The sequence below is a fragment of the Dromaius novaehollandiae genome, chromosome 2, assembly GCF_036370855.1.
Source record: "Dromaius novaehollandiae isolate bDroNov1 chromosome 2, bDroNov1.hap1, whole genome shotgun sequence".
Taxonomy (NCBI): domain Eukaryota; kingdom Metazoa; phylum Chordata; class Aves; order Casuariiformes; family Dromaiidae; genus Dromaius; species Dromaius novaehollandiae.
In genome coordinates this window covers 6,703,858-6,730,211 of record NC_088099.1, presented here as the reverse complement: position 1 = coordinate 6,730,211, position 26,354 = coordinate 6,703,858, and the positions used below count along the sequence as shown (strand labels likewise).

Here is a 26,354-nt window from a genome sequence, read left to right as displayed (position 1 = left end):
GGCGGCGCGCGAGGTGGGGAGGGTCAGCGGGCGGGGGCGGCGGCCGGCGGGTGCCAGGGAGGGGCCGGAGCGCGGAGGGCGCGGGCCCGGGCCGCGGGGGCGCGAGGTGGGGGCGCTGCCGCCTGGTCCGCGGGGACTGCGCCCCGGCTGCCGTGGTGGTGGTGGTGGGGAGTTGGGGGTTTCCATGGCAACGCAGCCGCCTTCTTCCCTTGCCCACCACCCCTGAGGCGGCCCCCCGGCGCCCCCCCGACTGGAGTGTCCCGCGGTCGCCGCCCTCCGTGAAGGGACGGCCTGAGGTGCCGCTGGCGGCTGGACGGGGTCCGGCTCCCCGGCCCCGAGGGGTCAGAGCTGAAGCACCGCAGCCGTCTTCCCTCTCCAGCTCCTACTAAGCGCTCCTGAAAGGCAGACCGTGGCCAAGTCAGTCCCTTGGACGTAAACTTTCTTAATGCACCTGAGACATGGCCAGACCTTTTGTCCATGTGGACACGAGTTAACTGAATAACCTTGCTGGAGATTGACATTAGTGAAATACCTATAAAAAGTAAAGACTCAACTCTTTTTTCCCCCCATGGTACAAGTACTTTAAATATTTTTACAGCTTTCAATGTGGGAAAGATTTAATGTTTTATCAGTGTGTAAAGCTGCCTACCTCTAGAGGCAAGTTTAAGTCTCTTAGCCATTGTGACCAAAAGAAATATTGATTAATTCTGAAATAGTATTAGGATCCTTCCAAATGTGGGTTCAGTTTTTGAACACATCTTTTATATTTTGTTGCACAGAGGAAATGTACTCTTCTTTATAGCCTTTAGTGTTTTTCCACAGCACTTGGCCTGTACTATATTAAACAAAGAGTTTTCTTGCCCTTCAAAAAAAAAACCCTATGACATTCTCTGAAATACAAAGTATCTGAAATATAATATCCCTTTACTGACTTCATTGCCTGTGTCGTATATAAGTTCTTGCAGGTTGTCGTCATGAGGAGGAGATTTTTATAATAACTGGGTATTTCTTTGGTGTAGTCCTATTTCTTTATGAAGTATTATTTCCCTGACAGCAACATACATTAAAGGGGACATAGTTTATTTGTTTATTACTACATGCTGTTTCCAAACAGTACTTAGCTCAAAAACTTGTATTTGCTGGTGTTCTTGTGCTGGTTTATGGTGTATCCTTCCTCTCCCTCTCATTGTATTGCATTCTGTTTTTCACTCATCCATGTAGTGCTCCACCAATCTGTCCCTCAGTGTGTACTCTAGATTTGGTTACACTACAAGCATGTATCTGGTTTCTCCAGAAGCATATATATCAAGTCTTGAGTAAAAGCTGTGTATTTTCTTGCACTCTTTTTATTTCAGCTACTTGGTTTGATACAGGGTTTTGTTCATGTAACAGAGTCCTAAGTAGCTGTTATATCTATCAGCCTCTGCAAAGTTATAACCACTAACAATTTCTTTTCCTTCCCAATGGCTGAGCATTTAGGGTGCTGCTACATCAAGCTTCTTAAAAACTTTTCTTATTTTTTTAAAAAGAGCATTTTCTCCAGAACCTATGAGGCTAGCGAAAAAGGCTTTCAGAAGAATACCTCTTGTTCACAGAGGAACTTGATTCTTACCCTGGCGTAGAGCTGGTTCAAGTTTATTGAAATCTGAATTATTATTATCTTAGATGCATCCATTTTATTGATAAGCAGAATGCTCCAGAATAGTCTGTATAGGGCATTTCTGTGCATGTAACTGTATGTGTAGGAGGACTTAATCAGAGTAAACGTTTTAGGCCTCAAAATAAATTCCATGCATAAATAAAGGTAAGAAATGTAATTATTTAAATGTAAATCGGGCATTTAAAATATCTGACTGAAGGCTGTTTGCGTTTCTTAGACTTAACTATGCATATGTGAAGAGTGCAATAGTGAGCTGCCTGAGCTGAGGAAAGAATGGGGGTGTAGTAGTGTGGGGGTAGTAGAAACTATGTGATGAGAAAGAGTTGGCCATGTGCTATAACTTTCAGATATGTTACTGTGCGTTAAGTCAAGATGAAGCCACTTTTCAGCAGGTGGCTTAAAGTAGTTGTTTTGGAGGGGTGACATTGTAACTGCTCTTCCAAACCTTCTGCCTGGTCTGTGTAATCCCCCCCTCAGCCCCTTTAGCCGAAGGGGTGCATCTCGCTGTAAGTGACTTGGATCATTATCTCAATTATGAATTTATTGAATCAATTTTAAGTACTCTCACATGCACTAAAATATCCCGTACAGAATTAAGAAAACCTTTTTGCACTGATTTTCTGTCATATTTCTACACTAATACTGTATCATGACAGCAACTGGAAACTGGTGAAACAAAAACACCCGCGTACATTTAGAAAATATTTCAGCTTCTGATTTGCTTGAATAGTGGCATATATTAAAAGCATGCTAGATTTTTACATGTATTAAATGCCATAATATATTGGATTTTTATTTATGAAATACCTAATCAAAAGAACAGGAAGTCAGTTGACTTATTGTAAAAGAGTGAGATAAATTTCTTAATATATTCCTTTACTTTTATTCTAGGGTCGGGAACTTCTGATAAAAATTCAAATATAGACATATCCTTAGTTAAAAACTTATTCTAAGGTGTATCATCTGCTCTACAAAGATGCTAAAGAAATAGATGTCTTTGTCTTGATTTTTTTCTTCTCTCTTTTCTAATGTAATTGATGCTAAATGTGGAATCCTTCCAGTGATTTTGAAAAATGCAAGTTTTTCGTTTTTTCTTTTTGTTTTTTTTACATGTCTGTAGTAACACTTGTGCCTGTGAAAACTTTCTGTACTTATGAACAAGAAATGCACACTGTCAGATCTCAGCTGTTCACCTTATAGTCCACCGTGGTGGTGTGCTGGTATTTTTAAAGTAGTTTTGTAACAGGGTAGCAAAATTTCAGATTTTAGCTGATGTACTTGTTGTCCATAAAGGAGAAACATCATAGGTCCTGCAAGAACTTCACTTGACTTTGTATGCTGAAGTATATCTGTTGACTGTAGCTTTAGCTCTGGTGCTCCAAAATAGTCATTAAAATAATTAGTCTGCATCCATTTAGTGTACTGAACCCCATAAATTCTTTATAATGAGGGTCATCACTTTGTAATGTATGTGCAACATCTACGATAGTGAGTCTTATTCGTTACGGCAGTTTGTAAAAGCTAATGCAGTTTAAAAGTAGAAGGCTTTGGACATTATTAAAATGTTTCATTGCCTGCAAACCTTGCCCCGCTCAGACCATTGTGGCAATAATGCCACTAGATCTATGTTGTAGTCATTATCATCTTTGTGGTTTGAAACTGATTGTGAACCAACCTAATGAACAAAGTGGTAATGTGCACTTAGTCTCCCTCTTTGCAATGTATGCCAGTTTGTGCTTAGATATATAGCTTCCTGCTGACCTTCGTAGTCCTCTCCACTGTATTATAATAAAGTACCTCATCTGGAGTGTTGAAAGTGTGTATGGCATAGCTTGGAGTTGAATTTATCGCACAATTTGTCCTCAGCTGAAAACCTGTTTCATTTATATTATTTACATGTGTGTGTGTGTATATACATATGCCTATATAAATACACTATATATGTAAATGCATGTATGTGCATTGTGCATAATGTATATAGCATATATAAATGCATGTATGTAATGAGTAAAGCATATAAAAAGTGCATGTGTATTCAAACACATGTATGTGTGTATACAAATACATTTGTATATGCTTTTTTGTATTTATTTGTATAATTATTATATTTACTTACAGTTCTTATATTTATGTACTCAATGTTACTCCATTTAAAAAAAAAAAAAAACCCAACGACTTTCAGGCCTTTTTTCCCCCAAATAATGTTAAAACGGAGAACTACATGTGGATTGTCAGCAACCTTCCTTTGTTTATCTTAGTGAACTTTTCATTTTTGTCAACTTGCCCACTGTCCCCCCATCTTACACAACCTTCAGGCCTTTAAATTGAGGATGTAAGCTAAGTTGCTGTTGTCCTTATCAATCTGTGTTAACTTCTCTGTGTTAAGATGGGCATTTCAAACACAGTTTCAGCAGATTTCACGCAAGCCTTATTTTGTCCCTCTGTGGCATGTTAATATGTATTTAATGTATTTAAATACAAGCCCAGATGCATCTGGCATTACACCTCTGTTTCTAAAAGTTTTTGTAACAATTGTTTATTTCAGTGTGAATGAATCTTTATGGTTTGCAAGTGTAGACCATTTAACACTTTTGAAAAAAGATATTATATTTTCCATGGAGGCAACTAACCACTAGTAGGATGTCATTAGACTCCAGTGGAAGCTGGAGAGTCAATATCTGTGCCATAGTTACCATTTTCTGTTCATGTTGTGCTCATGAAAAGTGGTTCATCGTGATGAAAACTCTTTCCTTATCTAACTGCCCTAAAAATGGAAGCAGTGTTCATCTGAAATGATGGCATCATATCCAATAAGCTTACTGAATGCCAAACCATTTTCTGTCATCTTAAATTTCTGCTCTTTGTACTTCCAAGGACTTTTAGTGAAGATAACTGTTTGATATTAGAAATAAAGGAAGAATTAAATGGAACACTTGCCTAATTTGCATTAGTATCACTTTTTTGTCATTTAAAACTGGTTGTCCCAGTTTCTTCCTGTTAGATGCAGAAAACTCTTGTTACCTGTTCTTTGTACTCTAGGGATTTGTTTTTCTTCTTATTCCTATATCTTAAATTTAAAAGGGTGTATCAGGAAAGGTAGGCAATTCATTCTGTGAATGGGGAAAAAAAGCTTTTTAAGTATATAGAATTGTAAGTTTTAGGAGAGACCAGAATAACTGGTGAAATTTTGTGAACAGTAGCAGTGACTGCTGGGTAATTTTGCAAGTGTCAAGCTTTTCTTGTTTTCTTGCCCTTATTTTTTCTATCAAAGCTGTTGGGTGTTTATACAAAAAAAAAAGAACAGTAAATAAGAAATAAAATTTTAATCTCTTAAATTCTCTTGTTGCAGAGTTCTTTTGTCAAATTTCTCATAGGGAAGAAGGATGATGTTATATTTCATCCTGAACTGGTAGTGAACTCTAGATTTAGCTCTTAAATCTGCCACAGACTCATCAACCCTGAAACAAAATAATTGCTCTCATTGGCTCAATTTATTCTCTTAAAATATAAATAATACTTTCTAAAAGGTGTTTGAAAAAATCCACACGTGGAAGTTATTAAAAGGAACCTAAGTCAAATCTGCATTTGCTGGTTTGGCAAAATGAATTTAGAGTGTGTATTTTATCCTGTAATTTCTTTCCTGGCCTAAAGGTTAGTATGGATATAATTATTGTTGCATAAAAAAGTTTTTATTGTTACTCGTCTTATTTAACACAGGGAATCAAAATCATATTGGCAAAGTTTTTTGGCTTAAGCCGTAGCTAAGTTAAAGATCTGCAAATACAATGACTGTGGCAGATATTTTATAGTGGAGATCTGACTTAAATATAATTTTTGACATCTCTTTTAGTTGTGTTCCTGGTCACTGTTATTCTACTTAGCTTATGCAAGCTTTTTACTGTCAGTTTTCAGTAAATACTGTTACAAAACATGAGTCTGTGGTGTTGTATCTTGCTTTACCATAATTCTTATAGAAAGGAAATTATTAATTTCCAGATGTTGTGATTAAAAAGAGCCAAATATCTTCTATCAAGTCCCATGATGAAGCTGTTTCCTGTGGAAATCTAGATTCTTGTCCCATTGAATATTTCAGTGCTGTCTGCAGTTGAGAATGGATATCAGTTTTCAGTTTTTCCCTAATTGCAAGTCTTTGACCAGTGTGAACAGAGCACCTGGTTGAGCCAATAGCCACCATTTCAAGGTCTTCTAGATGGCAATTTAATAATTATGCAAACTCCTTTATAGCTAGAAATGAAAATCATTGTTTTACTATATCTTATCTGTAAAAGGTTTTTTGCTATCAGTTAATCAGATTAATCAGTGTTAAATGAGAATTATATGCAGTTTAGGGACAAGTTATTTCATCTTTTGCATTTTAAGAAATTGTGAAACTTGATTTTAATTCTGTCAAGATTAACATAGAAATATCTGAGTGCCAAGTTGCCCGGTCCTATGAAAGCATTGCTTGTGTATGAAAACTACCTTATTACTAGAGTGGGCATCCTTCATTTGTTTATGTTTTTAAAATTGTATGGCCATTCTGTGTTTGAACTTCTGTAAATTAAAAAAGTAACACTTTATGAGCAAAAAGCCCCCTCCTTTAAATGCTTAGGCAGCCAGCATAGTTTGACAGTCATATTTATGAGTGGGGTAAAGAGATAGCTCTGTGTTATGCCTGAAAATGTAATAAATCTGGGGGATGATTGACAGAAAAGAAGAGGAACAAATCCGAAAGTCAGAGATTTGTCAAAAAATATCCTGCTAGCGGTTTGGGGGAGCAACAGCTGAAGGACCCCTGCTGATCTTAACTCTTATGCTATATTTCTGGAAGAGATTATTCTCCTTAGTAACTAACATTAAATTTGATCTGCTGGTCTTTAGATTTTGGGTTCCTTGCAGCTAACAGTAATTTATGTCTACTCACATTTAGTATTTTTAACTGAATATTTTTCTTGGCTTTATTCAAGTAATTTGAAAGCAGTATGAATTTTAAAGCCATCATTTTGACTTGTGTTTTGTATCCTTGTGTTAGACCTTGTCTTTACTTATAATATTCCTCCACTGAAGCAGTCTGTCTGGGTCTTCTAAATGCAGACACAACTTGATTGAGCCATATGAGAAATTGCACACAAATCTTTCTGTCCACATTACAAAAACCAGTTTGTTTAAATATAGGCAGATCCCATGTTTCCCTCCATCTATTTGTTTATTAGAAACTGTAAGTCTTGATTCATTAAAATCTTAACATTAAGACACTGTTATGTATGTCTGACACTAGTATGCATGTCTTCTCATAACTTCTCTGAAGCTTTGTGTAGGTGGGGACTTGAGCATGGATAGCAAGAGTACTATGGATGAGTCTGGAATGGGTGAGAGAACCTGAGAGTATTGGAAATTAGGACACAATCTGAAATTGGGAGGAAGAGCTGAGACTCTGCAAGGATTGTGAGTAGCTAACACAGACTATATATGAGCAAGAAGGGCTTTAAAGACATTGTGACAGAGGTCTTGCTGGAAATTTTAATAAATGGAGCTGTGGAATGGTAATAGGGAGTATTAAGGCAAAAAGATTCAGGTGGCTCTAATTTTGGTGCTTCAGTGTTACTCTAGCTGTTGCAGCGGTTTCTGAAACAGCGAATAGGACTGGATATATGGTTTCTCGAAGCATCAGTTTTCTTACTGTGCTGCAGAGGGATGAGATAATTCAGTGGAGGTGTTCCCCTCGTTCACCAAACGGACCTGTCGATTCTTGTGGTATAGAATCAGAGATTCCCTAAAATGCCTCTTCAGTGATAAGGACTGCAGGAAATTGTTTAATTTGTTGGGTTTTCTGTTTTGTATAACTGAGATCTGATCTGGAAAACATTTTCTTGGCACTGATATAATGCAATTACTGGATTGAAAAATCACTTTCAGATCTCTGGCCCAAGACCACTCCTTGAAAGACTTTTGAAAACACTGGTGCTTTTGTATCCACATGGTTCCTGCTGTTGTCAGATTGGATTATATCAAGCCTAAAATTTTACCCTGTTGTTGTGATTATATTTTACAGAATCTGGGAAAGAGCTTAGCTCTCAGTTTCCTTCCTTTTCATTAAGCTTGAGGGATTTCCTCGTAGTAATGCAAAAACCAGGATGAGTGATCAGGAGAGATATGGCTCAGTCTGAAGGGGGTAGCTCTGAAGACTGCGGTGCCTTATAATTGTGTTTGTTGGACATCATTAATGCAGAGTGCTGTAGCCCTTGTAGCATGCCGTCTTCTCCCATTAAATTTCTATGTAGTGTTTATGAACAAAACAAATGAACTACATGCAGAGTCCTGCCCAATACAGAAGTAAATAAAGAATTTCTGTATTTCAAAAAGCAGTAAATATTTGTGCTCCTTGTTATATTAGAAAGTAGATAATTAAAAAAAAAGTTTCAAAATACTGCCCTTCTTAAAGAATCATAATAATAATAATGATGCAACTTCTAACTCTATTTCGTATATCTACAGTCACTCAGTGCTTGGTAATCCTTCGTGGTTTATCCTCTCCCTTATGAGGCTGGGGAATACCATCATTCCAGTGTTAGTAACTAAGAAATGAATTTAAGAAGCGAGAGGCAAACTCAGTGGGTTGTCCAGGATCAGAGCAGGGAATTGAGCTAAGGACTCTGTGTCTAGGCTTGAGTTGTGATGTTTGGATAATCCTTTGGGCCCTTTCTAGTACTACTAACATCTTATCAATGTCTCTTCTCCATTTTTCAGGAAAAAAAACAACTGAGGTTGATGGTAACTCTTGAACTGATACACTAATTTGTAATGTTTGTAAAGCTCTTAGTATTTTCTACCTGAGAGCCTCACAAAAATGAAATTAGATGGTAGCATCTTATGGCCGAGTCAGTATCCTAACAGCATAATCAGATTTGTGTAAATGTATTTTAGGTCTCCTATGTGATTAGAGATGAGGTGGAGAAGTATAACCGAAATGGGGTGAATGCACTTCAGCTGGATCCAGCGTTAAATAGACTCTTCACGGCAGGCCGAGACTCTATTATAAGGATATGGAGTGTCAATCAGCACAAGGTAAGCTAAGAGAGGATTCCTCAGTCTAATTTGTTTTTCAAGTTATTATGCTAGTAAGCTGCTTAACAGTTTATATTCCTGGCATTAAGTTATTTAACAACTGCCAATCATTAGCAATAGGGCAATCATTTTGATGTTGTACATATTGTAACAAAAATGTGTGGGATTACAGACTTGCATTTGGGCCTATATTCCAAAGAGCTAGTCATAGCAGAGAGAAAGCAAAGTTAAATATAAAATGTTGTGGCCTCCAGTTAGACACCAGTGGCCTCCAGTGAGACCAGTCGCTAGGACCATGTTGTGTTGGTTATGAATGTACATCTTGATGGATCTTTAATTTTGGTCCATGAATATTTTGTATATTCTGGTATCCTGGAAGGGTCTTCAATCCTCTTTTCTCCTTTATTGCCATCTTTACTTTAAAGGAGAAAAGGAAACATTGATCAGATTCTCTGCTGGTCCCACTTATTTTCACCGTTGTGTTTAATTCTCTAACTGGAGAAAGTTTATTATAACGCTTTGCCCTGTCGAGGAGAGAGAACTAAATGAATAGCCTCACTGAACAAATGGCTTGTGATATGAACTCGAGCACATTACTGGACGCCAGGACGTCCCTATAGAAGATAGGGACAGAAGGAGATAAGGCTTCATAAAGTTCATGACTTGGAGGTCCTTGTATGTGTTTTGGTTGTTCTGTTCCTCTGCGAAGGAACAGAGTCTGTTCCTGTAAGTGTAGAATAGTGTTAACTTGGCAATCCCTGTTGTCTAAGATAATTTTTTTTTCTGTGATACAAAACCAAACACTTTAGGGTGAAATTATACATAAAATAGACACTGTAAGTTTAAAATATATAGGAATTCCATGAAGACTAGTCTGTAATCTCTCTGTATAGTTATCTCTCAAAAAATGATGGAGCAGTGACTTCAGGCAACTCTACACTAGGCAGCTATTGATCCCTCTGAAGGTTGAAGAAAATGTTACAACCGGATTTGATAATTGTATTAATCTTTTCCATTTATGAAGAGACCTTAAAAACTTTTTCCTTCATTTCCAGCAAGACCCTTATATAGCATCTATGGAACATCACACAGATTGGGTAAATGATATTGTGCTCTGCTGCAATGGTAAAACATGTAAGTACTTAAATGTTCGAAAATTATAGCATTCAGAAATTGTGTATAAAAGTATATTATCTACTGCTTTAACCATTTGAATACCTTTTTCCATCTCTTAGCATGTAAAATTCATTTCTGTGATGCATATTGTAAATATGGTAAGTAATGTAAGCTAGTGTTTTAATGAAAATTAAGATGTATATATCATTTATTTAATCTTTTGAAAAAAAGAAAAAAAATAATAAGCACGTGCTCTAAAGTAATGCACGATCCATTAATATTTGCTCTTTATTCTTTCCAATTTAGTGATATCTGCTTCTTCAGATACTACTGTTAAAGTCTGGAATGCACATAAGGGATTTTGCATGTCAACACTAAGGACACACAAGGTGAAAAACATTTTTTGTAAATATGTTATTTTATCAGTGACAATCTTTTAAAAATCAAGCTGTAGACTTCAGGTGGATAATATTGTTGGTTCATGTTGTTTTACTTTATTACAGGATTATGTGAAAGCCTTAGCATATGCAAAAGATAAAGAACTGGTAGCATCTGCTGGGCTGGACAGACAGATTTTCCTCTGGGATGTAAATACTCTAACAGCACTGACTGCCTCAAATAACACCGTCACAAGTAGGTACCTAGGGAGGGGAAGCAAATGCAATGTACTTTATTGAGTAGCATAATCAATGAGATCTGTTTAAGAGTATAGGTACTAGTTTCTGTGTCTACCTAACAAAACACACAAGAAATGTTACATTTTTTTTTAATATGTACTAACTCAATTTCTTGCATTATATAATAGCTGAAAATCTAGAGCAGTGAACAGTCATGAAATTTAGGCTAGAGGACAGGTCTGTTTGAACATTATCTCCTCAAATGTAATGAGCTGGTATTCATCAAAACTCAACAGTGCTTTAGCTTTAGAAGTTTTTTGCTCCTCAGCTAATATATTACAGTAATTTTCCCTTATGATATTTGTCTATGTGATTTCTGTATGTCATAATTTGTATTTTGTGTGATTACATAGATGCTGCAGTGAACACAGTACAACTCCTGAAAAAGAATTTGAAAACTATATCAATTATATCTGTCAGAAGGCTAAAGTTACTAGAAAAATTTAGATACAAAAGCATGCTGGTGCGCAGGGTGCTGAAGTAACACTGAGCGCTAATTACATCTGGGGATAACGTACTAGAGAGGTCTAATGCACTATTTAGATATTAGATAGTAAGGGGAAACTGTCAGTAGCCCTTTTGTATCAGGATTAACCTTTTATTTCATCATCATCATCTTTTAAGAAGCAGTATGTCCTGCTTCCCTATTCCAATATATAAAGGCAGTAGAGTTACTTATGAGATCTTTCTCCAGAGAGTAATCCCAATACCCCTTTTTTACAGTAGTTGGGAAAACACTGTTTAGACCTCTCATCTGAGAAGAACGACACCAGTCTTCAGGTTCAGTTAGATTTAATCACTTGAGTGAATAACTCAAATCTGGGTCTTCTGCATCTTGTTTTGTATTGGCTGTTACAGCATATGTCTTGTTGAAAGTGATCTAGTCTGACCATGGTCTGTTTTGGTGTCTGGATCTAGTCTGGAAAAATATCATTGAAACTGACTGGTGTTTGTTATTTTATAAATATTTATATGAAATTTTATAAACATTTATAATACTTGATAAATGTTTGAACAGTAGTAGCATCTCAGCTGTAAGAACTGAGAAAGACCATACCATATTGCTGCACTCACTTAAATTCTCTAAATGTACTGTAAGATTACCTGCATCCTCAGTCATAGGTTAGGAATGTCTCCAAAAAAATTGCAAAATGAAAATTTGGTGGAATTATGCAAGTTTTGTGTTAAGTCATCTTGTTGCTCATGACTGCTTAAATGGATTTGTTGGGCTCTGTTTTGAAAGATCTTGTTTAGAATGGAAATAGCACAACAAATGATATGAAGAGATTTCAGGAATATGTGATTCTGTAAAGAAGAGGCGGGCATATAATTGTTTAGGCACTTTTTCTGGAATCATTATTTTGTCTGCTTCTGAAAGGGGTGTTAATTTGGGGGGTTTGATAGTATTTAAAACTGGAGGTGCATCTGTATGGGCAGAACAGTCAGTTTTTCATATGTTTTGCTTGCAGGACTTTTAATTTCAGGCATAGCCTCATGCTGACATGTCTGTGTAGCACTCAGAAGAGAGATGGCTTGTGCTGAGCTGTTTTGGACTATGGGTGGGATGGCACCTGGCTGCACATATCTAAGTAGATTTACCTATTATTCCCCAAAAGTTTGTTGTTATAGAAGTATTTTATTACCAAACTTTTGCTGATAACTATAAGTTATGCTGTCTTGTGTTTGAAGGAGATATTTATTGTCTGGCTTATAGAAAAGCAAAGCTGTATATAAAATTGATTTCTTAGATGCTGCAGTGGTGCTACAGTACCAGAACGACTCAGATGAATCATAATTGTGAGGAGTGGGAGTATGGGGAAGTTGATGCTTGTTTTGAGCCCAAGATCAAAAGGAAGTAGAGGCATTACCTCTAAGATGACAGAATTAAATTTGCGTAAGGGTGGTGTATGTGTGTTCTTTCTTTTTAAGCACAAGTGCTCATAACTAACGGTGCTTCTGCTGGAAAGAGTGCAGTAGATGTCGTGAAGGAGCTGTTCTTGTGCAGTCCTTTCAAACACCATTCATTTCCTCAGAGTGCGAATGAAGATGGTTGTATGCTTTAATTTCTTCTCTGATTATAGGGGAGTGATGCACACAAGCCAACATCATAAGGAAGCCTGTTCTTAAAGCGTGTGTGGCAATCTGCTTAGCCATAGTTTAAATTAGATGGAGAGACTTTCCTTTGGAGGAGTAGCCCCTTCCAGAAGGGGAGGAAGTAGAGCTTTGATTTGTTCTTGCGTGTATTTTGCTTCTGAGCACTTCAGAGCAAAAGGACACTACAATTCTCTCTTTTGTTCCTGATACCTTGTCTGAGATAATGCTGTACAGTCAGAAGTGAAAGCCTTTGAGAAATTATTATGGTTGTTGGACAGTGTGCTGTCCAAACTTCACGGGTTTTCAGTACTGCTTTTTAGCTTCAACTAGTCTCTTGGGGCCAGTGGAAGACTATCACTGTATTCTGGCTATAAAGAATACGTTTTATTGGAGAGGTTACATTGGAATAACTGTAGCTAGTGATTAGGAGGACCCTGAAGTTAACATACATAATTCTTTCACTTTGACAAAATGTTTATGGTATTGGATTGGGAATAGCCTAGTAGTAACTTAATACAGTGATTTATGTATTGCGTGGAAACATGTTGCATATTTTTGCTGGCACTGTAATTTGGTGCTCTTCTCGCCCTGTTTGCCATACCTATGCTATGGTTTTGAATCTTTCTGAGGCTTGCAATCTATGATGATGCTCTCTGAATAGGTGATGTTCATCTGCTATGATGATGCTTTTCCCAGCTGAGGGATGGGTACTTTAATTTGTCTAAAATTAGGTTAGATAGTACAGAATCCCTGAACTCTGTGATGATCTTTTCAATCCTTTACTGGTAGTTGCTAAGCAGTTGCCATTTGGTTTTTTGAAATGCAAAGGTAGCATCTGTGCCCAGGTAACATATGTTTCAACACTACAGGGCAGCTTTACTACCACATCTCCGCTGAACTAAGAGAATAGTCTTTAATAGATAATATAGAATTTTGTAGTTGCTTGGTTTGGAAATTTTTCTGCACTGAAATCCTATGTATTATAATTTCACTTAAAAGTACCATTCTCAGATGAAGTGGTTGAGAAGAGCAAGAGTACTGTGATGATCCTGGCACTGAACTCTGGTGCCAAAATGGCACTGTGATCATAATAGCTTTTATAAAGCTGTAGAGGAAGAATGGAGATGAGGTCTTCCCAGCAATATGCTAGGAATAGTCTATCCCTTACTCAGTACAAAGAGTTCTTTCCTGTATGATTATCATAGGGTATTAAACCCTGCATTTTGGTCTGAAAAAGGTAGTGTTTTTGAGTGAACGAATAAATGTTATCAAACGGTAATATTAAAAATGAAAATGTTGATTTTATTTTGAAATAGCTTCTTCTCTGAGTGGGAACAAAGACTCTATCTACAGCCTTGCAATGAATCAAATGGGAACAGTAATTGTGTCAGGGTCCACTGAAAAGGTAAGTAAAAATGTGGTAAGGCTCATTCCACTTCAGTTCAAAGTTTAATGTAAAGAAAAGAAATAATTTTATTCATTTTTGATTTCAGGTCTGCAGCAGCTGTTTTGTTTTAAATAATGAGGATATACACTGTGGTTTTGCTTTGGGTTTTTTTAAAGGAGAGGTAGAAAGGGGTGTTACAAGTATCTGCCTCAGCATAAAAACACAGAAATTATCCATACAGCTTTAATACCCAGGAGAAAAAATCCAATCTGTAGTGTAACCCTCTCTCTATCAGAGGTCATTATATTTCACCGTAAGATCTCTGATTTTGAGGGCAGATTATTCAGCTGATTATAAAAACTGAAGCATGTGCCATAGGTATGACAGGAAAGGTGTCAGCAATTCATAAGACCCCTGCAGTGGTGGGAAATGAAGTGACCTGAAGAAATTCGAATGTTCCCAAGAGATAGCCTGTGCTCTTTGTTGTAGAGGAAAGTGAAAGACCCCCTGAGAGATTTTTTTCCCTCATAATTTCACCTTGAGTGTGTTTTATTTCCAACTCCAAGTCAATATAGAAATGAAAACATGATATGCCAGCCAAGCATTTGCGAGGATTTTCAGAATCTTTTTTTTCCACATGCATCATTCTATCACTTTTTCAATCACTTCCATTCTTTAATTTTGAAGAATAAGACAGAAAAAGCCAAAACAAATGAAATGACAATCCAGGGGGAAAAATCCCATTTGATTTTTAGAGATGCATAAGATCTAGTTATGTTTATCATGTTCTGATGAAATAAGTTTTTGGTGGTGAGGGGGTGTCTGTGCGTGCGTTGGGAATATGGGTTGTTCTGCCTGGAAAGCTTATTTTTCTGTAGAGGCAATGCGTCCATCTGTGGAAAAAGCCATGTTAATGCAGTCATCCAATGTTTACTTACATAGGTTCTAAGGGTGTGGGATCCAAGAACTTGTGCAAAACTAATGAAACTCAAAGGGCACACGGACAATGTAAAAGCTTTGTTGTTGAACAGAGATGGCACACAGGTATGTGTTTTTATTTGAGACAAAGGCATTTTACAGAACTCAAATCTCATTAGTCTCCTTCAATATAATAGATATTTAATGCCGTAGATAGCGGGAAAATAGCTTAACAGGAATCTTACAGTTACTTAATGATTAATGGAGGGAGGCCAGTCAGCGAAAACTCTGATTTAATACAGTACATCTGGGTATCCTGAGAGGACTGCTTTTTTTTTTTTTTTTTTTTAAGAGGGTGTGCAGGCTTGATGTAAAATGTCTGGAAATTGTGAGTAGTTGTTAACTGCAACACTCAGTTTAGCATAGTGTTAATGGAAAAATGTTACCATGACAGTCATTGAAGCTCTCTATCAAAAAATGATTTTAAAATATTTAAATATTCACTTGATTTAAATACAGTGGTTGTTGCTCAGTGTCTTTCAGGCAGTTCTGATGGGACTATCCGCCTATGGTCTCTTGGGCAACAGAGATGTATAGCCACATATCGAGTCCATGATGAAGGTGTTTGGGCTCTGCAGGTCAATGAAGCCTTCACTCATGTTTATTCAGGAGGACGAGACAGGAAGATTTATTGTACAGATTTACGAAATCCTGATATCCGTGTGCTTATCTGTGAAGAAAAGGCACCAGTTCTTAAGGTAATTGATTTTGCTTAAGTGATTGCTGCACGTTTGATCACTCATAAATCTTTGTAGTAACTCTTAAAATACAAGACTGTAATTAAAATGACTTGATTTTATAAGACCAGCCATCTGAATTAGAAATCCTTTGTAGCATTGCAGATTTTCCAGAACATGTAACAATTTCTGTTTGTTGGTAGAATCAGAAAATCATGTTGGAATTCCAGTTTTCATGGAAAAACCTGTAGATCTTTAATGTTCCTAACGTTGTTCTTGTTATAAAGCCAACAAGTTCCTGTAAAGAAAATATTTTGATGTATACCCGTGGCAAAAAATTTAGAATTAAATCATGAGCTATAAAGCTTGGTATATAACCTTAGCTGTGTCTTTTGATGCGCATGCTGGGTTTGTTTTTTTCCAACAGTTTGAAGTCTTATGGATTAATCTCAGGCTATATTTGAAATAATATATTTAATATATGTATGAATAATACCTTGTAATTTTCTATGCTAAAAAGTCTTTAAAACACTAGTATGGACAATGAATTTAGTAAAACGTAATTTTATTGCATGTTGTCTAATGAAATAGTAGCTTCAGGTATAAGATGATAGAAGAATGTGTATAAAAAGTGTTCATTAGGACACATCTCCAATATATTGGCTTTATCTCCTAAGTCACAGGTGAAACTTAATGGTCTGAAGAACATAAATGCTTGGCTGTTATCTAAAATATCAAAATTAAAATATTACAGAAATTTAATATACTTCAAACATGAAAAGTTGTTTTCCCAGACCCTTGTTCCTTTCAAGAAACTAAACCATCATTGCCAAAGCTTTTGGAAAAAAAAAATGCATTTTAGAAGCAGTGTATAGGTGTGACTGTTAAAATATTTTGCATAGTCATGGGAACCAGCAGGAAAATTGATCTTGGCGTTTTTTTTGAACACCTTATCATAACATTTTCTTAACTGAGAAAACTCCGTGCACAAGTCTGATTTTTTTGAAGAGACTACTGATTGAAAAATTTTTTTTTGGCTGTCCATAACTCTAGATGACATGATGTTGGAACATGTAGGTGTACTAAGAGTCTGCAGTTCAAACAGACACCACTGCATAAGCAATCTGGCTTTCTTTGAGTCAATTCTGTTGGCTTAATGTGTTCAAAATGAATCCAGGATGTATTAACATAGTTTTGAAAAAGTCAAAATCTGGGAAATCTCATCTTAAAAATAAAAAAATGAAAGCTATGATCAACTGTACATAGATCAGGAAGAGGCTCTGCAATCTTAGTTACAGTGGTTCGTTGTCTGAAAAACTTAACAGCAGAGCCAAATGTATAAAGTTCTGCTTTTTAATGAATCCTGAATTTTCTCTTTTTGAATGTTTGAAGTATTTAAGTGCAAGGAAGGTAATCTATAAAATATTGTGCTGCTTAAATTGTCCATTATACACAACTGCATCATGATTGGAGCAACTTTAAGTAAATACTTGGTATTTATACATGCTGCACCTACTTTTTGCCCATGCCAAGAATTTTTGTTGAATACTTTAAACAATTTCTCCAAAGTTTGAAAGTTGCAACTTAGCTTTTTTTCATTTAAATTGTATAGTTCTTCGGTAAACTTTAGAAACAACACTACTCGCAGCTTTTATTGAGAGTACATCAAGTATAGCAGCAGGCCTACCCAGAGCAAATATTAATTGGACAGACCAAAATTAAACTAAGCATGTCTGAAAACATGTATGTCTTAATCGTTTAGATGGAACTTGATAGATCAGCTGATCCTCCTCCAGCACTTTGGGTTGCAACAACTAAATCCTCCGTGAATAAATGGGTAAGTGATATATTTTACGCTTTGTGAATTCAGTTAAATAGTCATGAGATGTTTGCTGTCTTGGTTTGGGAACTCTTGGGCTGTTGCTTGCAGTTGGACTCTGAATTGCTGTTAAAAATCATAAAATCTGCTAATACTGAAATTGGCCAAAAGACATTAAGCTTTTCATTACTTCCTTTGCTATCTACTTATGCTGCTTTTAGAAATAAATGATCTTATCCTGTACTGGGCATTTAAACATCTGAAACAGCAGCATAAACTTTGCTTTTATCTATGTGTAACAACTGCCAGTTCATAGGTTATTATGAATGTGTCAAAATTTTGTTTTTCTTTAGACTTTGAAGGGAATTCATAATTTTAGAGCATCTGGGGACTATGATAATGATTGTACCAATCCTATACCACCCCTATGTACACAGCCTGACCAAGTTATAAAAGGTAAACAGCTGCTTTTCAGAGCACCTTATAAACTGTGTTATCATTAGCAGAAATGGTAGATTTGTGAGACTGACTCAGGCCTGTTGTTACTTCATACTCTGATTTCAACAGACAGAAAGACAATGTGGTTGTCATTTATCTAGTGTTAGTTATAATAAAAATAATATTTAAGTCCTTGTGATATTCAAGTCTTATAGTGAAAGAAAAGAGTAATCACATGTGCATCGTGTGATTTTCATTAAATGAAAAGGTGTAAATAAATAATCACTCTAGTGACTTTAATTTTTGTTTGTTTGCTAGGGGGTGCTAGTATTATTCAGTGCCACATTCTTAACGACAAGAGACACATACTAACCAAAGACACAAATAATAATGTGGCATACTGGGATGTCTTGAAGGTAAGCATATAATTTTGGATTAAACATCTACTGTTGGATGATTAATTATTTTGTACGTGTGTTTTTTGGTATTCTTAGTGTTAAAGATTCTTGCAGTAGACAATAAGTCATCTTGCTGTCCCCAAACACAATGCAGAAATTGTTTTCTTAAAGGCAAGGGGTATTTCTGAGCATGTCTGCATCTGAACATCTTCATTCACCTGAAATTCAGACCCTTGAATCCTCTCCTGTGAGTAGGCACTTAATTTAGTAATGTCTGTTATGATCTAGCTTTACTTTGAAGAGGGCCGGTAGAGGGTATTGGCCACCTCTGCCCAATGCTAGATACAATAGCATAAAAAGTCTAGCCTGCAAAAGGGAAACCTGTGTTTCAGTCCCTAAGTCTGCTGAGGAGCCCACATATCTCAAAAGCATGCAATGACTAGTAGTCTGTGGAGTATGCTAGGAGGTTGAATTTACCACTTCTCCTGTTAGTTGAGTAGGTGGTAGGTAGGAATGTAGGACCAGAAGGAAACCTAACAAAATTACTCCTTCATGTGAGAAGGGAGAGACTTGCTGGTCTAGTCCCCGATTGTTCCTTTCATCTTGTTTTACCCAAGAACTGAAAAACTGTGTTTCTTTTGATGTACAGGCATGTAAAGTTGAAGACCTTGGGAAAGTAGATTTTGAAGAGGAAATTAAGAAGAGATTTAAAATGGTGTATGTGCCAAACTGGTTCTCAGTAGACTTAAAAACTGGGGTGAGACACAACTCCTAAATCTCTTGTTCTAATTTCATTCACTATTTGTTCACAAAGGTCTTAATAGGTTATAGTTTAGAAGAATGGTCATAGTTTACCTGATGTGTTTGATTCCTTTTGATCGGCAAGTCAGCGAATTCTCCATTCTTAATAATCTGAATCATCATTACAGAATTTTTTTTATTGTGGTACTCTCAGTTTAACTCCACCAATACCAATTATGAATTAATGTAATTTGGCAAATGAAGCACATTATCATTTGTATAGAAATTTTGTTTTGTACTCCTAGCTTAGTGTTTCTTCTGTGTACACAAAGTAAAATTATAGACTTGTTTAATACAAAACAAGTGTTTCATTCTTCTTGCTGGTAATCTTTTTCCAACAGATGCTGACAATTACTTTGGATGAAAGTGACTGCTTTGCAGCTTGGGTTTCAGCAAAGGATGCTGGATTTAGCAGTCCAGATGGTTCTGATCCAAAACGTAGGTTTTAACTAATATTAATGTTTCACTGAGAGGAAAAAAAGAAACCCTAAACAAAAAACACAGACTATATTCTGGTATTTATGTTACAAAATATTCCATTATTAGATATGTCAGTAGTTGCTTAGGCTTTGAGGATTATTTTCTTGGGACTAAATTCTGCAGAGAATTCTCCAATCAGAATGTTTCTTTTCTGAAACATTTCAGTTGTGTTCAGGTTTTCTGTTTAACTTGACTTTTGACCTTTGAGAAGCAAAAAGAAAAAATAACATTCCTAGACTTGGAACTGTTACCTAACCTGAAGAACGTTATAGCTCATGAGTGATTCAAGAGTAGTGATTTTTGAAAGTTTAGTCTTTTTGAAAAACTAGCTTTTACTGAAAGATTGTAGCATGCAGTTTTGTGTTTGTGATACACAAATATCTGTGCCCATAAATAATTCATTATGGGGATGGAACTACTCAGACTTTATGGAAAGCTTTTAGCTGTGAATTGAAATGTAGGATGTTACGATGCCGATGATTTTTATGTAATGATAGTTTTGCATAACAATGTCTCCATAGTAAACCTTGGAGGGCTTCTACTACAAGCACTTCTAGAGTATTGGCCTAGAACACATATCAATCCAATGGATGAAGAAGAAAACGAAATAAATCATGGTTAGTATTTTAATATTTTCCTGTTTTAGGATTTGTTCATATATATTTCTTATATGTGTGTTTCTTCTTGAACAGAGCTAGCTGGACTTGCTTTCTTATAACTGTCTCAGTGTGTACTATAGTTTTTAACGTTTTATAGTATTTAAGTTTGCTGCGCACTAAAATATGCTGAGTAGCTTTCTCCTTCTAAAAGTGCCATCAAAAATATTAAGAATTCTATTCCATAAGAAAATAGATGCATGATTCTGAAGTTTCAGAAATTCTATGCTTTGATGAAAAACAATTTCTGGCAAAATTAAGCTTGACTCTGAAAAGACAGTCTAGATTATGACAGCAAAGAGCAATAATTCATTTATTCGACATTAGTCAGTATTCTTGACATAATTCTGATTTGCTTGTAGGCATTATGGACAATACAAAATAAAACAAAAATGTATTGAACATATTTTAATATCCACTGAATATAATTAATATATGGAGTAGGTCTATACAAAACCATCTTAAATAGTGCTGTTCTAAGATAATGCTAAGTCTAATCAGGCCTTAGGTAAAGAGCACAGTTTTGTAAAATGCAAGATAGTTGCTAAATTTGACAGAACGAAAGAGCTCAGAAGCTTAGATTATTTTGAAATTAATTCAACCCAGCTCAGAGTTGACTGAAAATTCATGTCTTTGAATGGCAATTACTGCTTTCTAGACATAATGCAATTAACAGAACTGTAAGTTCAGCAGTATCTTGGCATTTTGTGACAAGGATTGTGCTGCGAGTAAAGTCCTTTCTTCTTTCAGAAGTGATCTCCAGACAGGGTTATGCCACTTCACAGGCTTCTCTGGACAAATGTGCTAATTCTCATACTTACGTGTATTAGAAGACTACAGGTTGAGAGCCAAACGATGTGAGAGAAGTGTTAACTGACAGACTTTTGTATTGCTGGAACACTGTTGCTACACTACTAGTTTGTGTGAATAGTCACGGTTTAGGGGAATGTTCAGAATGTGAATAACAGGATTAGAGTCTTCATTTTGCTTTTAAAATGCAAGGATTAAGAAGTTGACACTGGCCAGTGGCTTAAGAAGATAAAATGCACTTCTTGGACATTGTGAAAAGAAATGGGAACTTTTTGTTTGCTCCAATGAGATGTTGATTGAATTGTATGAGCAAATTTGTCAAGCCATAGGATTTACCCTTGTTCTGTCTTCAGTTTCATATTTGCCCTTTCTAATATGGACTAGATTTTGCATTTTGGGCTCTTTGCTTGATACAATTTTTTTTTACATTTCTTTCACTATATCTGTTGCTGATAAGACAGCTAGGGAGTTACTCATGTCATGAGCCTATGCCATTTAAATTTATTGTGTTACCTGAATTCAGCATAATGTTCAAATTCAGTAATTAGGTGATGCTAGGTAACTGAGGTGGTCTTTGCCAAGTGGAAGGAAGACGCTTAACTGTCTGTATTTCAAAATATCTGACTGACTAGATGTCCTGTGCTCTTCAACAGGTGCATAAATAATGCTTTTATTGTTTTTAATCATATCTTTTGCATCTTATGTGGAATCTGGTTATTCAGATAAAGACCATACTGCTAGAACTAGCTACATACGTATTGAATTTAGAATGCAGTAACTTCAAGGAAGTGTGAGGCTGAGGTTTACTAGGGTACTGTTTTGACGTCTGGCAAATCCAGGTAGAAAGGCAAAGCTGATGCTTTGTGCAGTGCCCTTCAGAGTTCTGACCTATCAGTGTAGAAGGGGAAAGAAAAATGCAGGATCTTTTTAGCTGATTTCAAATACATGTATTGTTCTGTTTCACAGATTCTCATAGTTCTGTTAAGAAACTGGAGAAAACTGGTAGTCAGTTGTTGGCTCATGACCTCTACTTTCCTTTTTTTAAAGACTTTGAAATAGGCCTTCCACAAAGCTGTATTAAACTCATTATTCTCCAGTTCCTTTTGCTATGTGTTGGAATTGTGGGGTTTCTTATTTATACTAAGCTTAAATTTTGTTTCAATTATTCAATTCATTGGCTCTAGGTGAAAGAGACACTTTCTAGTCTATATATACACACCGAATTTTAAGGCCTAGTGCAGTCTTACTGTTGTGTATATTTTTTCAACAGTGAATGGTGAGCAGGAGAACAGAGTACAAAAAGGAAATGGATACTTTCAAGTGCCACCGCATACACCAGTTATTTTTGGTGAGGCTGGAGGACGCACTTTGTTCAGGTATAGAAACATAAGAGTGTAAATTAAGTGGCCAAACAATCACTTTTTTGTGCAAGTGGAAAGAAATGTTATCAAAGTATTAAGACACACCCTTGGCAGACAAAATTGGCAGCTGTTAATGACATTCTTCCATTGTCTAGCTAAGTGTATGGGTTTGAACATCAACGAGGTGTGGAGTTTTACAACATTAAGGGTTGTGCAATAGTTCTTTTTTATATGGCAGTATAGCTCTGAGCCCTTTTTGGTTGCCATCTTTCTGCAAACCATTTAATTGAACATTGTTTTAGAATGAAATTGTACCACTTCCGATTCTGATAGGACTTTTGCATTGGTCTTTGAGCATTAATGACTTGGACAAAGGGGATCCTGCTCTCTAGGGAGTTGGTTTCTGCTCCCAGAATCATACTTGGTAACCAGTGGGTCACCAAGTTTATCTGCTCTGGCAAGTAGGAGCAGAGGTTCAATACCATAGTGTAATGTGTACTGTAATGTGTAAATACTGATTAGCCTTGTTTGGTTGGGCTTTTTTTACTTTGAAAAGCATGACTTTGGTATATGATATATCATAGAGAGTTTAACAGCGCTGCAAAACAAATACCAAGTTTTCAGGTACTATGAAGCATTTGATATTTATTAACATACAGGATTTTAAACTTGTGTGGGGATTCCAGTTTGGTTTGCTTTTTTGTTTCCCAGCCTGCATAGGCTCCAGAACTATGCATCTTTCAATCCAGGAGTTGATCAGTAAAATAAACTTACATTTTCAGCTTTGAAAAATGAGCTTTCTCTGCAGTTATCAATGTATTTACATTGTAGCTGGGGCTTAATCTTTACATCCATTCTGTGCTGGCAGGCCTTAGGTCTTTTCAGCATTTTCTTAAGAACAATCTGCATAAGGCACTGTTTGAGGCAGCCAGCCACACATATTGGACCTAAAAACTGGCTTGCAAAAGTCTCCAGTAAAATACTTGATTGGCATTTCTAAAACCAAAATGAGCTTGAATTTAAAAGCAATTTAATATGGAATCCTGAAACACACACATGTGGCTGTGTTCACCATTTTATGTGTGCATTTCTTAAAATTAGTTTTATTCTTTTTGTTTTCATTTGAGATGTTAGCAGATGCTTTACATGCAAAGCTGATTTTTTTCCTAAGCAAAAAAGAACTGCCTTATGCCAGATGCCTTTCCTGTTCTCCCAACAGTTTTTTACTTCATCACACAACTTAGGCAAACCATGAGCAAAGTAGATTTTTTCTTCTCTCTGTGCCATAGCTTATAGTCACCAGAGAGACTTCCCTTCCTTCTTTTTGCTCTAGGGATCTGCTTTCTTCCTGCAAATACTTTTCCTGGTTTTTATAGGAAATATCACTTCCCTAATAAGTTTGATCTCATAAAGAGTCAGTTAATCAAGTTCAAGCTCCCTGTCCATTAAAAGGGCAGATCTCCTCCTGATTCTTTGCTTTTTTACACATAACAATTACTGTCTGCCTAGTGTTTAACTCTTTCACTCACAAAACTTATTTTTGTGTGTCTTAGGTTATTATGTCGGGATTCAGGTGGTGAAACTGAATCTATGCTTCTTAATGAAACCGTGCCACAATGGGTAATTGACATCACTGTGGATGTAAGTCTTATATATAGCTTTTGCTTTTCTTTTCTTTTTTTAGGTGAACTACAAATTACTGAACTACACTCAATCTGAAATGATGTTTTAAATTTTTACTCTGTACATTCATATACTGGACTTTAAAATAATCGCTCTTGAGGACTGTATTTCAGATCTTTGGAGCATCTCATTATTTTTAGTATGTCCAGTTAAATATTTTTATTTGCTTTATTTTGACAAAAATTATTAAAAAGGGAATTTAAAGTAATGTGTACAGTCCATATTCTTTTAAAGTGTGGAGGCAGGGAACAGAGAATACTCTTCATATTGCTGTAGTCTTTTGATACCATCTAACATCCTTTGAAATGAACTATAAATTATATACAATGCATCTTTACATTGGAGCATCTCAGGCGTATGACTAACTTGGGAGTTCTGTTGACTGAAAAATCTCTGTTGGTTTTGGTAATTAGGAACTGAATATACTTCACACACAGCTGGAAGAAATAGGAAGTGATAACAGTTCACCCTAAATTTTTCACTTTTTAAAATTTGTTTCCTTCTAGAAAAATATGCCCAAATTCAATAAGATTCCCTTCTACCTCCAACCTCATTCATCTTCAGGGGCAAAAACTCTAAAAAAGTAAGTAATGCATATTTGACTCTCAAATTTGCAATAAGAGAACAGCAAGCTCAAAAAAAACAGTTTACCAAAGAGAATCTTACTGTGCTTGATGAATTCATAGAACAAAGTTTCAAGTTACCAAGCAGCAACACTCTGAGATATTGGCTTATATCAGAATGTTTGGAAGAACTGTAGGAGCCTTTTGGTTTTAATAGACAGTTGCTTACACTTATACTAAGAACTAAATATCGAAATTTGACTTAGTATCTGATGGTTATGGTATTTCATCGGAAAGCAAAATAATGCATAGATTGTTAAACTCTTCAGACCCACAGTTTTACACTCAGTCATGTTTTCTGTTTCTAGCAGTGATCAATAAGAGCTTTTTCAAAGAAAATGGTATGAAACCTCACAGTAGGGAATGCAAGGTAGTCTGCCCATCGCCGTAGCTGTAACTGTGGGCTGCATAGGTCAGAAATCAATACAAGTCCTCAGATATGAAGTCAGTCTCGTGGACAATATGCCTACCATTTATCTGCAACAATTCTGGGTGTTTTCCATAAATGTCTAGTTCTTAGTAATCCCTTTTCTAGTGGAAGAATGAGGGCTGTGTACAGCACTCTAAAAGTTTGTTTTTTAAATAACTTAGCACTTTTTTGAGTCCCCTTTCTCTCTGTAAATTTTCAGATTGGTCATGCAGTATTTTGGATGATTCTGATAACTTGTTATAAGCTCTTTATAATTTAATCTTTTATATTTACATGGTTTGCTATGTATAGGGTATTGTGAAGATAAGAAATCTGTCTGCTCTGTTTTTTTTTCTGGCAACCTTTGCTTACTTTATACAGAGATCGACTGTCAGCGAGTGATATGCTTCAGGTGAGAAAAGTGATGGAACACGTTTATGAGAAAATCATAAACTTGGATAATGAGTCTCAGACAACTAGCTCTTCCAATAATGAAAAAGCAGGAGAACAAGAAAAAGAGGAAGACATTGCTGTGTTAGCAGAAGAGAAGATTGAACTTCTGTGCCAGGATCAGGTAAGTTACTCAAGCATTTTAGCCTCTGAACAAAAACAGTGTTTAATGATGAATCAGTTGTGAATTTCTGAATGCTGATCTTGAAATATACTATAGATAAACATTTACCTGTGAAACTAAGTTAATGTTATGACCTCATGTTAACTGATTGCCAACACAAGCTCACACAGTTGCAGATAGTTGGATCAAAGAATTTATGTAGTTAGCCTATTTCACTTGGTTCTGAGAAGAAGCCTTTTTAGGATTATTTACTCATACTGACAACATATGGACTTAAGAATGTCTATGGAATTTTATTAGGTAGCTCTTAGTTTGATGCTACAGTTCTCTAATTATGTTCAGTGGAGTATTTTTAGAATAACACTTTGAATTTTATACTGAACAAATGAGTCTTCCTATTTGGGCTCTTGTATGTCTTCTAAACCATTTCTCAATCAGAATACTCATTAAATAAGCCATCATCATACTTCTCTGCAGTACAAATCAGATTAAGTAACTAAGCAAATTGTTTATTTTTTAGAACATTTCCAGCATTTTTTGAATGTTTCTAATTCTACATTTCCAGCAAAGTTTAGAATTTGTCCAAAAACAGGGCTTGTATTGTAAGTGCAGTAACAAACTCAAGACATGCTTTGCTGCTTCTGAAAC

The 26,354-nt window shown here is 36.1% G+C and overlaps 1 protein-coding gene across 2 annotated transcripts in view; it reads left to right on the top strand.

The window, feature by feature from the left end:
• The window catches only part of WDR48 (WD repeat domain 48), a 29,126-nt gene that overhangs the window by 361 nt on the left and 2,411 nt on the right, over positions 1–26,354 (top strand). Inside the window, exons 1-18 of one of the 2 annotated variants that reach the window (XM_064505709.1) lie at positions 8,210–8,227; positions 8,585–8,725; positions 9,781–9,859; positions 10,148–10,230; positions 10,345–10,474; positions 13,929–14,017; positions 14,942–15,043; positions 15,451–15,675; positions 17,417–17,491; positions 17,827–17,929; positions 18,230–18,327; positions 18,959–19,066; positions 19,452–19,548; positions 20,112–20,207; positions 22,327–22,432; positions 23,971–24,058; positions 24,607–24,683; positions 25,514–25,706. In XM_064505709.1, the coding sequence (XP_064361779.1) occupies positions 9,802–9,859; positions 10,148–10,230; positions 10,345–10,474; positions 13,929–14,017; positions 14,942–15,043; positions 15,451–15,675; positions 17,417–17,491; positions 17,827–17,929; positions 18,230–18,327; positions 18,959–19,066; positions 19,452–19,548; positions 20,112–20,207; positions 22,327–22,432; positions 23,971–24,058; positions 24,607–24,683; positions 25,514–25,706 (1,728 nt within the window). In that variant the 5' untranslated portion in view covers positions 8,210–8,227; positions 8,585–8,725; positions 9,781–9,801. Of the gene's footprint in view, positions 1–8,209; positions 8,228–8,584; positions 8,726–9,780; positions 9,860–10,147; positions 10,231–10,344; positions 10,475–13,928; positions 14,018–14,941; positions 15,044–15,450; positions 15,676–17,416; positions 17,492–17,826; positions 17,930–18,229; positions 18,328–18,958; positions 19,067–19,451; positions 19,549–20,111; positions 20,208–22,326; positions 22,433–23,970; positions 24,059–24,606; positions 24,684–25,513; positions 25,707–26,354 lie in introns of those variants that run through there. The other variant, XM_026096765.2, reaches the window with a different exon arrangement.